Source organism: Haliotis cracherodii, unplaced genomic scaffold, assembly GCF_022045235.1.
Source record: "Haliotis cracherodii isolate W230 unplaced genomic scaffold, xgHalCrac1.p SCAF_11, whole genome shotgun sequence".
Classification (NCBI taxonomy): domain Eukaryota; kingdom Metazoa; phylum Mollusca; class Gastropoda; order Lepetellida; family Haliotidae; genus Haliotis; species Haliotis cracherodii.
In genome coordinates, this window is record NW_027266266.1 from 27,259,244 (window position 1) to 27,271,614 (window position 12,371).

Here is a 12,371-nt window from a genome sequence, read left to right on the forward strand (position 1 = left end):
TCAGCTGTAACCAATCCACTGTGACCCATGGAGGCAATACTCCATGTTGCGGTCCACAAGATCTCCCGTGATTCGAACTGTTGCAGATCACGTGACACAGCACATGGTATCACAACAAAATGGCCTCCATTCTGTAGCAGACAACAGCAAGACCTGGCTAGAGACATCACAACCTTTCTGCATGCAGACTGACTCCCATTGTCTGTCAGCAGCCAGCTGGTTATCAAGGGATGTAGACTTCACTTCATATACTTATTGACCTGTCACCATGGTATACTCAATGATAAATTTGATAGTAGCCATTTTGTCCTTCAGCCTGTCCCTTGCGACATGAAACGCCAGTCTTGACAATATTGGTACATATAATGTGAAAGGTGAATCGTGAGCAAAGAACAACTGAATGTGTTATATAATATATGCTACTGTCAACATACATGCACATGAACTTCCCTTTAATGTCCAAACAAAATTTCAGATATAATTCGAGAAAATTGACACAAGAGGGAGACTTTTTCATTCTTATTTTTCAGAGGAAACAAATAGCATAAACACTTTTTGTGTTCAAGCAAAAGTAAGTTTGAATTTCATAGCATTTTCACAAGAAAATAATTATTATTCCAGTGCCAGAGTACATGAAATATAGCTGTGGATGCTAAAAATGCAATTGTATACCATTCAAAAAGGTAACTAAAAACTAAATATTAACATAATCCTTTATCAATCATATTTGAAATAAATGAAAAGATAAAAAATATTTTTTTGTAGCTGTTAAACTGAAATCAACATCAGAACCAAGTAGATTACTCATATTTCATACGAAATATACACATACCCTCTATGAAGGAATAGAATCATCCACTTCAAAGAATGGATCATACCATTTCCTTATCATAGGGGTTATAGCAAGAGTATGTCCAGATATGTCTCACATCAACTGAAAACAACTGATAATGTACATTGCTTTGGATATATACACAATGTTTTTACTCTGTATTTTGATATGCAACTGAAAGGCTTGAATACTTTCACAAAAGCAAGCAGTTTGTGATGAAAACTTGCATACACATTTGACAAGGACATTGACACCATTCTGAAATGCACATCTACAATGATTGCATTCCAGCTATGTTTTGATAATGCAAACAATCAACAGCTTGTTACACGAAACAAAACATTAACAATCTGTAATGCAACCAACTTATGAAGTCATGAAAGGCTAGATCAAACTTACATATTGTTTAAAGTCTTGACTGGGAAAAGTTGTTGGCTAAAAACTGTGGTTTTAATACTAGTTTTTCTTATGAGTGTCACATTGTCCAGATTTGACTGGAAGTCCTGTTCTCACACAAACTATGTAACCATCAGTGAAGCAAGGTCTCATCACTGTCTAGTTTTCTCATATTTGGAAAAATAAGTCTGATGAGAAGCTTTGTTCCATGTCCCTTTAAAAGCCACCTAATCAAGAAATTCTGAAGAACATTCAGGCTGACATTCAACACGAATGTGAGTTTGGTTTAATTGTGTCACAGCTTACTGTGGAAGGAAAGCCTGAAGTGATACAGGTCTTAGATGTTTACCACATAGGTGAAAGTTCCTTGGTATGGGGTTCAAACCTATGATCAAAGGTTTCTGGCACACCAAAGGGAAGCAACTCTGCTCAGTGAATTGTGCCACCATTGATGACTGGGTCACCCAGACTGTTGCAAGGATTGTTATGGAAATAAAATAACTGTATTGAAACTAAGTATTAAATATATTTTGACACAAAACTGATTACTTGATCACAAGTCAACCTTGTCTGATCTTTCCAAAACTATTTCAGGTGAGCACTGTATTACAACCAACCTTTACTTCAAAAAATTAGGATTGCCTCAACTTTAAAACACAATAAATTGGTCTAGCCTTAAGAATATTTTCAGTTACGAAAATGTCTTTACAGATCTATCATTTGAAGTAGATTATAACAGAACTCTTTCAAAGGGCAATTCCGCCTTTACATCAGATTAATTTGTAATATTTCCATCAAAAATGAAGAAGAAATCAATATGCAAATAATAAAATTATTTTCGTAATGTCAGTAGCCTTGCAAGAAAAGAAACAAAAGTATGTAAACATTTCAACAAAAACTACAACCATCTTCCATCAACATGTGGATGCATCCCCAAAATATTGTACCAGTTGTTTCATTGATGCAACACAAAGTATGTAGATTAAAGCTGCAATCTTGATATATCAGGATTTTGAGAATTAAAAAAAACCTGTTAATGCAATCATTTCCATATTTGGCATATGACAATGGTATGTCAATATAATCTTAATTGTAAAATCTTATTACTTCGGTTTGTCTCAAAGATTAAGGCATCCTCCTAAGGCAAGGGAGTTAACTGACTACACAACATTCCAGTTTCCACCCGTGCTGAACTAGGCTGGAATTTTGTAGCTTGATCGTAGAGGCAGCGCCCAGTGAAATTGATCTATCGTTAATCAAGATGTATATTGTGATAAGACCGGCCTTACCTTGCAAACTGAATCAAATCACTTGAGCACATTGACTAAAAACATGAAAAGATTTGGAAATATCTGTCAACGCCTAATGCTATTGATGGTACACAGGTTTTGCAAATCAGACTATAATTGGACTATGCATAGGTTCTATAGTCCAGCCAAAATATAACTCCATAATTCCAGCCTAGTTAGTAGAACTTGGACTTTTACAGTCAGTTAACTCCCTTGCCTTGGGAAGATGTCATGAAGGCAGCAGTGCATCATGTGTGTCTGCACCTTAAAATAACTGTTAATGTAGTGACAGTGATGACTGACAGGTGAGAGTGTCAAATCAATTGTGTTGGCTTACCACAGGAACCAGATTGCTGTTCCTGGTCTAGATGTGTCATAACATAAAACAAGGGCTTCTTAACCTCTGGCATTGTAGACAGCATTATACCCTTATATAACATCAGATTAAGTACCCAAATACATACACAGGTATCGATACTCGTATCATCTGTCAAATAGGGTAATGATTGCAAACAACGCTTGAGAAAATATGCTTACCATCAAGTTACCAGACTGTAATATGCCAAAGAAACAGATAATTGACTTTCCATTGAGAAACAAACCAGGTTTTTACAAATTAGGTACAAGTCAGATTTCAAACAATTCTGGAAACGTCCATGGAAAATCCAGTTTCAACAACGGAAATTCCATGGAATGTGTGAACAGATAACAAGGCTGTTGATATTGAACACAGAATAAGCATACAATACACCACTGATACCATCACCTTGTGTTGTGATGACGGAAAGCATTAAAGCATCTTGTGTCTTGTGCTGGTAATTTATAACATCTTGAAAAGAATCTGGGAGGACGATGATGAGCTCTCACTTGAGAGTCTAAATTGGATCACTTGCTCAGGACTAACTTTGACAAGGGTTACCTCCCTTTACAATTTAACCAGCTGCACTGGTTTGGAATTGATAAACGCTCATCATTTTTATCTCCTGACTATGTTTCATTTATTCTGGATGTTTAAAACCAACAAGCTGAAAGTAAGCTACTTTATTTAAGGATTATTGTTTGACAAGCCCAAATTGTTCACAAACAACATCCAGTTATTGACTATAAATATTTGACATAGCTTAGGGTCAACAATGTTAATTTCTGCATAAAGACACTTAATATTACATATACTGTGTCTCAGATGTAACAAAAATTGTACAAAATAAAATGTGTAGACTCATTCATGCATAAGTCAAATTTTCATACATACATTTTGGTGGAAGAAGAAGATCTGCTTAAACTGTAACTGGGAATTCTCCTAAATCTCTAAAACACTGCGTTCAAAATCAGTAGACAAATCATGATAAGCCATGAACAAGTCACAATTTATAACTCAATTCACACAAATTTCGGCACCATAACTGGCAGCAACTATTCCGGAAACTGCTTTGATAAGCTCGTTTGTCTACGAAGCTGTCCTCAGTATTCTGCTAGGAGGTTTGACTACGTCGAAGTGTAGGTCTAACACCCATCACTTGTCAGTCAGGGATAATCTTAAGATAGCTTCCAACTGCTCTTCTTCTTCTTTTCGACGTCTGACGGACTCCTCCGATTCCTTCTGTGACAATTCCAGGGCTAGACGCAGCTGCACCTCTTCATTAGTGAGTGTGGAACGTGGTTGACTTATTTCCACAGGGCCACTCTGTTCCAGCCCACAATTTTGTCTCAGGCTCTCGGCTATCGCTCTGCAGATAGAGGAAATGTGTGTCCTTACATACACTGTAGCCAAGGTGATGCTTGCTAAACAACAGGGCACTGTAGCTCACCTTCATATGTTCTGGTAGTCAACAGCTTAAAATGTCAACACAGACTACATTTTAATAAAAGTTGCTGTCAGTATTGGTATTCAAATAAAAACTGGAGACTAAATTTTCACAAGATTTCGAACACTGCAAGAATGAATTTACGATTGTATAACACTATTGCAATGTAAAACAGTTAACTTTAATTCCGAGTCTTAAATACCTTCCAAGGAGATGTTTTTTAATGCCACACAATTGTTGAAAAAAAACCCACTAAAATGCTAATGATTTTTACAAAATATAATGCTATCATAAGTAGAAACATATTGTCAAAAACAGCTTCCTCACTCAGGTAATTTCAGAGATGTTTACGGAGCCAAAATGCATTTTGAGAGAATTTATGATATGCAATAAGAATGTGTGACTGTTTAGTCACCTTTACTCCTGCAATAGTTATGTAATAGTTCTCACCACAATTGCAATATTGGTGCAATTATTGAAGTAGTATTGTGCTAGTTGGGTAAGTGCCGCAAATGTAGCTTTCCCTGTATTAGATGTCATGATGACCAAGTCTAAACCATCTGCGAAGTCCCAGATACTCCACATTGCTTGGGAAGTTAGAGAGTAAGGGAGGCAACTCTGCTTACTGTCAGATATTAGTAAAATCTACTTATTTTTTTGGATACTTATCTTGCATTACTACCTTAATGCTTCTACTGCTGTTTTTTTTTATATAGGATACAGAGCTGTGAGAGATCTGGCTGCAGAAGTGGTTGTACCCACTAGTTGTGTGGCTTCCTTCCTCCCACAGCTACCACGTGCCCGGAAGTGGCGATGTTACGTATAACCACGTCACTGCTAGTAATGGACCATCTGAAAGACCTTGTGGGGAGGTAGCAAAGCGCTGGAAGGGCACTTTATACCTTGTAATGCAGGATAAGTATCTAAATGTAAAAAATATTAGATTTTAGTAATTTTTTTATCTTATCCTGCATTACTACCTTAATGTTTCTTTATAAGATGGAACGGAGGGGGGCATACCTTCAGAAGGAATTTAGGACAGACCCTCCAACCAGCCTGTGTAACCAGATAGCTTCCTGAATGGGGAAACAGAAACCACACACCTTCCTGTCCGAGAGAGCCACACGAGAGAAAGTAGGAGGTGTGAAAGCCAGTCATGGAAAAACAGGAAAATTAAAAGCTGTGTCGGCCAAGTTCTAATCTCTGATTTCTGCAGCTGGAATAAGCGAAAAACTGAAATCTCCTAGTCTGGTGTAATTACTACCACAGAGGTCACAGGGTCATATCTGAGGTTTATGAGTCAAGACCTGCTGCACTACCACCAGTGGAGTGACACTAGGAATATCTTGCACATCCTCAAGAGCCACATCTTAGAGATAATGACTGGCGAAGACAGTATCCGAGTGCCAAAACAACTCTCCATGATGGATTGGATGGAACAATTGCTGTGGGGAACCATGGTGAGATAGTGTTTGGACCAACTTCCGTCTTGCATGTAGGCGAGACTGGAATAAACAGTCGTTTCAGGGATCCCCATTGTGTCTTGGATTGAGGGAGGAAAACTCTTAAGGCTCGACCTGGGCACAGAAGTAGTTCATCCTTGTCTTCGGAACCCACTATCGATGATAATGAAGGAATGGTGAATGATATGTCCGTCTGTCCTGGGAGTTGATTTTTAGTGATGAAATCCCAGCACAGCCCAAGATGGACAGCACATGCACTCTACGTTCGAACTGTACTTGGGAGGGAGAGTGTCAAGGTCGCGTAACTCACTGACTCGAGCTAAAGCAAGGAGAAAAAATGCCTTTTTGGTTGGATTGAAAAAAGACACGGAGTGGTTCAACAGGAGCAGTCAAATTGACTTCAAGAACACATTCAAATCCCAAGCTGGGGGACGAAACTTGGTACGTTGATCCTCCAGATGAAAACCACAATAGTGACTGCAGTTTTGGAATTATAGGAACTGCCAACACCAAATTGAGGGCTACCAGATATATAATTATGGTACCACCCTTGAGGTGACACTTGTTGCGGAGATGGAGAAGGAATTCAGTCATAAACTGCGGTGATGGTGCTGTTTCTGATCCTTACAGAAGCATTCAAAGGAACACCATTTGTCATCATACAGGGTACGCGCTGAAGGTCTATGTGCTAAGGCTATAGCCTTCGCAGCTCTAGCTGAGTAACCTTTAGCACTTAAGGCCCAGTGGAGAAGTGCCAAGCAGTCGGACGGAACTTGTCTGGAGCTGGGTATGGCAACTGACTGTGGGTGTGGCCACCCTGGGAGTTTCAGAGGGTCGCAACTGGCGAGGTCTCAAAAACCCACAAACAAATTCCTAGCCGGCCACCAAGGCATGATGAAAAGCAGTGATAGATTTGGTGAGTTTTTTCTCCTTTGCAGAACCCTGGTCAGTAGTACAGGTGGCGGAAAGGTGTATGTTTTTAGGCCTGTCCAGGGAATGGTAAATGCGTCGACCACCCAAGCTAGAGGATCTGAAACTGGGGAGATGCAGATCCAGAGCTGATAATTCTGGCTGGTGGCAAATAGATCGTTAAGTGGCAGGTGGAATCTGCTGACACACCAGGCATCGGGGTGGATTATCCACTCTGTTGGGGCCACTTTGTCTGGTCAGTGCATTCATCAGGATGTTGCGACATCCAGGGATGTACTGGACGATGAATCTCATGTGTAGTCAATCCACTAACTGGAAGAACTGGAAGGTCTGAGACTGTAGGGATGACGAGTCTGGAGTTCCCTGGTTGCACGACTGTGATGTTGTCTGTGGATATTGTAAGCACTTGGCGCTGAAACCAGGACTGCCAATGAGACACAGCCTGGGTGAGTGCTTCTAATTCTAGATTGTTTATGTGCCATTGGATTGTTTCACCACGGCCCTGAGGGCAGTCTGGTCCTCCAGATGTGCCCCCCAGGCCTGTTGTGATCGACGAACAGGTGGAGGAAGGCTTGAGCGATGTCAAGGGGATGCCATTGCAGACATTCGATCTCACTGTCCACCAACGAAGATATGGGTGGAAGAATCTGCTGTATCGGATGTAGTTGAAGTTGATCTCTGGCTGTCAGATCCTGAGCTGACAAGAGAAGGCCCATTAATACCTGCCATTGATGCAGAGTGCTAGCTTTGTGAAGGGCAGGAAGAAGATGGTGCTGTATTTTGTGCCACCTGTCGTCTGGTACCAGGACGAGATCTCGGTCTGTGTGAAACAGGCTGCATATGAACTGGAGTTTGAATGAAGGAGTGAGTTCTGACTTGAGTTATTGCGGATCCATCCAAGTTGTGCGAGTACACAATGCGTGAAATTGTGTGTACTGATGGTTCAGTAGGCAGTTGTTGATGTAAGACGTGTAGGTAAGTGGTAATTGGTAAATAACCATGGGTCCGTGGAAATGCCAAAGGGGAAGACCACACATGGGTAGTGGATACCCTGGTCGTAGAACCTGAGGAACTTCCTGATGACCTATGGTGGGAGATCAAAGGTGTCAGAAATAGTGCCAATGAATAACAAGGATGCACTCCAGGGCTGACGTAGGGGAAAACCAAATTGTTTCCCTTTTATCAACATTCGGACCCGGGTAGGGAGCGACTGAGGCCAACCAGTCACTATCCAATTCAGGACTTGGTTAAATCCTAAGTTCAAGTGCTGTCGATTTGAAGGACATGACAACAGAGCTCGTCTAAGAGTCCGAATGAGAGATGTATTGTCGACTAAGAGGGGAGTGACTACGGGACTGACGTCTGGAAGGGAAGACCTGGGAGAGATAGCGCCACCTGTGTGGGATTGATAAGGTGTAGTGGCGTTTTCTTAAACACTTAAAGACAGATTAGAAATGTTCGTAGTGGCTGGCAATAAAGGTGTGCGCATATGCTGCGTAATGGTAGCAATTAGCACAGGTGCAAGGCCGGGGGTATATTGATTGTTGAATGGAAAGCCGATGGTGCCAGGGTAAACAATGGAGTAAGCAGTAGCCAGTGGCGCTGGCATAGGTATTGCGTAAACCGGAGGTGCTGTACTGCTCCATTGGGGATGACTGCGTCTTAGTTGGGGATAAAAACACCTCAGCGTTGATGTGATTCGCTATCTCCGAAGTCGGAGAAGTGTCCCTGTGGTCAGCCATATTGGGATGCCTGCTAGCATGTTGGGTGTGTCATTTCCTCAAAACCCTGATATATGCTGCAAAGTCACTGGGGGAGATCGCGGCAAAACGCAGACCATGATGACAAGGAACAGGTTTGAAAAGACCACCCAAGTACAACAGACTATAGTCTACATAATTGAGAACATATTGGTTATAACAGGATAAACAAAATGATAGGCAGAGGATGCTATCTGGCTCTTCAAACTGGGGAGCTTTTTTCTCTGATGCCTGTTCAGTGTATTGATTAGCAGTGATGTGGTTATACGTAACATCGCCACTTCCGGTCATGTGATAGCTGTGGGAGGAAGGAAGCCACACAACTAGTGGGTACAACCACTTCTGCAGCCAGATCTCTCACAGCTCTGTATGCTAGTGTATTTTTATGTGTATCAATTCTAAATGCCTTTCAAAGACCTGACACAATCACACACTAAGTAAAATGTATCAATTCTTAAATGTATTCCTTAATAAAAGTTACAACAAACACGAATTACTAGTGAAAAAGAATAGTGAAAACGTAAATATTTTCATCCATAGAGCCATACTTGACACTGAAGGGTATTTGGCCCTCCTGTCTATAAAAAAGATTGCTTACGCACCACAAATAAGAGCACATGCAAGCATCATGATAAGAATCGGATTGTGAAAAACTGTTCTACTTCCATTGAAGCACTGACATTGGACTATGGACAGTTGTGCAAGCTGACCCAATCATTGTATCCCCACTAGTAAAGCCTACCTCTGCAGCAGGCGCTCCTCCTCTTCCCGGGCTTGACCTGTTGGGGGCGTCGTCTTGTTCAGCGCCTCCCAGAATGTCACCTTGGAAAAGAGTGTGTGAGTGAATTTAACTCTGATTTGAACAGTTTTTCAAGTATATGACAAACTAACCCATTTTGTGTGACAAGCGAATGCCTTAACCACTTCGCCACCTTAGATGATAATAACACGACATTGGTTTTTTTCTCCCACAATAACTCAATTTATCACAGCTAGAAACGTACATTTTGTAGAATTTTCCTATTCGGAATATTCTATAAGTAATACGTTACCACTGTTATACCGAGGCTGTTGTCTCCCACAACTGCTGCTATAGCGAAATCTACCACAGAGATCTCAATTACCTCATGCAGCAGGTGCGTAGCCACCTAGCTGCCATGTGACACCCTTCACTCTTGTCTCCTGCGAGAGCAAGTGCTCGGGGGACGGACGGGCGGGCAGCAGCCCAGTGGTAACATATTACTTATAGAATATTCCGAATAGGAAAATTCTACAAATTACATTAAGTAATACGTTACCACTGTTATACCGAGGCTGACTACCACAGTAGGCGGTGGGGAGCACCTACAACCCGAATCCTGACTGCTAGCGTTCCTTCCGACCAGCGGAAGTAAACACCAAGGTGGAAGCACTCGATGCGCATGCACCTAGCTAGGCGTTACCCTATAGGAATACCAAAGCACTGTCAAGCGCATACCGTAAGGCTCAATCGTCATTGCCAAAACGATTGGTGACTCCAAACGGCCCCACTGGATAGGTAGTTCATCGCCGCAGCGGATGAGAACACTGTATCCGCGTGAGCTTAATCTTAGATCAGGTTAAACAGTCGAAAAGAGGGAAATTAATTTCCTTCAGACCGTATATCCCAGAGCAAGCCTACTTAAAGTATGCATTAGGCGCGTGACCTAATTCCAGTATTCGTAAGCATGTATCGCAAGGTTGGAATACACGACAGACAATTAAATGAATAATTGTCAAAATACAAATAAGGATAAAACACACAAAAAGCCGCCTCACCTGTGGTGTGAGTGCGCTGGTTTGCAGGACCCCCACTCCTGTACCCACGGCGTGGGAACATTGGAGACGACCCAGATTGACCACCGTGCAAGGACTGACGACTGCGGAGTTTAGAATTGCGCTGGACACACCCCCTAGATGACCGCTTGTGCCGCGATCAGCGGCCCAAGACGGTGCACCCCCTCCACGTCTTCATCAGAAACCTTTCTGAGGTAATGATTGGCAAAAACCGAGTCAGAACGCCAGTAACAACCTCGTAATATTCTGTGAACAGAGATATTCGAGTGTAGGGCAAATGTTGCCGCTAGCGCCCTGATCTCGTGCGGGTTTGACCCCGCTACCGGTAACCCCCGAGACCGGTACGCCAGATTGATGACAGAATGAAGCCACAACGCAATCGAGTTGCGAGTTATGTCAACCGTGCGATTAGGGTTACACGATATGAACAGACGGTCACGCCCTTGTCTACGTTCATTCGAAGCCTTAAGATAATACTTAAGGGCCCTAACCGGACACAGCGCTCTGTCCTCAGTATCAGCAGGATGTAAGATTTCTTTGAGGGATCTTACAGTGAATTCTCTCTCCGTTTGCCCGACTCTCTGATTCTTGGCGACGAAGCCCATGAGCAGGCCCAGGCGGACCGCTCCTTCGTCACCCCTATCGAATCGTACCTTGGCGACATCGAGTGCATGAATTTCGGATACACGTGCCGCCGTGGCAAAGGAGAGGAGAAATGATGTTTTCCAAGTCACATGCCGGAACGAAGCACTATGCAAGGGTTCATACGGAGCTTCCGTAAGTGATTGCAACACTAGGGAAAGATCCCAGGCCGGTGCCCGAAGGCGGCCCTTCTTAAGATCGTGCTGTTTGAAACCCTTGATAATACCCCGTATCACCGGCTCTTTGGAGAAACATAGTTGGCAATGGAACCCCCGGAGAGTTTCCGGGTCTCTCGCAAGTGAGACATGAAACGAGCAATATCCTGCACAGATACCTTATCTGGCGAATGAATGTGATGTTTACAACACCACTTCGTGAAAATAACCCAACGTGCATTATACACCTTCTGGGTAGAATCACGATGCATACTAACGTATGCCCGAGACGCCCGGCGAGAAAAACCTTTACTCCTCAGACGCTCGGTGACAACATCCACGTGTGCAGATTGAACTGCCCTGCGTTTGGATGAAGCTGACGGGTGTGAGGGTGGATCAAGAGATCCGGTCTCACATGCAGTGGGAGTGGCGACTGCGCGACCTGGGTCAGCAAGTCGGGGTACCACGATCTGTTCGGCCACATGGGCGCGATCAGTAACATTCGACAGCGAACTCCTCGAAGCCGGCTTAGAATGTGTGGTATCAACGCTGTCGGCGGGTAAGCATAAGCGTCCAAGCCCGTCCAGTCTAACGCGAGAGCATCGTGATCGATGGCCCTTGGGTCCGGGACTGGTGATACAAACAACGGGAGTTGATTGTTGAACCGTGTTGCGAACAGGTCGACCATCGGACGACCCAAACGTTCCCACAGCCACTGAAACACTACTGGGTTCAGCATCCACTCTGTGGGGCTCGGATCCTGAGGCCTCGATGGAGCATCGGCCAGTACGTTCCGCACACCTGGGATGTGACGGGCGCGTATCTGGCACGGGACACTGTCCACCAGAGCGTAAAACTCGAACGTGAGATCGAGTAGCGAGTGACTGTGGGTTCCCCCCAGTTTGTTCACATAGGACACTACCGTCGTGTTGTCGGTCGCTAGCATGAGCCGGGCGTCGACGAGACGATGCTTCCAGTGATTGACTGCGTTGATCACTGCCTTGAACTCGAGACAATTGATGTGAAGACCTAGTTTGTCTACACACCACAGCCCCGAGCTCACCTCCCCCTCTAGATGGGCGCCCCAGCCCACTAGAGAGGCGTCTGTATACAGGTTCAACGTGGCCCGGTAGGGCCGCATAGAGACTCCTGATAAGACATTGTAAGGGAGCGTCCACCACTCCAGATGCGGTCGGAGCCGATCCGGGAGGGCGACGGTCGCACTGTTCACCTCCGTTGCTAACAACTGGATTAAAAACCGTTGCAGCGGGCGGAGTTGGAGAC

At 43.5% G+C, this 12,371-nt stretch overlaps 1 protein-coding gene across 2 annotated transcripts in view; it reads right to left on the minus strand.

The window, feature by feature from the left end:
- Window positions 1-1,607: 1,607 nt before the first annotated feature.
- The window catches only part of LOC139456383 (ankyrin repeat domain-containing protein 13D-like), a 38,293-nt gene continuing 27,529 nt past the window's right edge, over window positions 1,608-12,371 (minus strand). For both annotated transcript variants that reach the window (XM_071238046.1, XM_071238045.1), the window contains exons 13-14: window positions 9,218-9,297; window positions 1,608-4,244 (exon numbers count right to left, since the gene is read on the minus strand). In XM_071238046.1, the coding sequence (XP_071094147.1) occupies window positions 4,031-4,244; window positions 9,218-9,297 (294 nt within the window). In that variant the 3' untranslated portion in view covers window positions 1,608-4,030. The remainder of the gene's footprint in view (window positions 4,245-9,217; window positions 9,298-12,371) is intronic.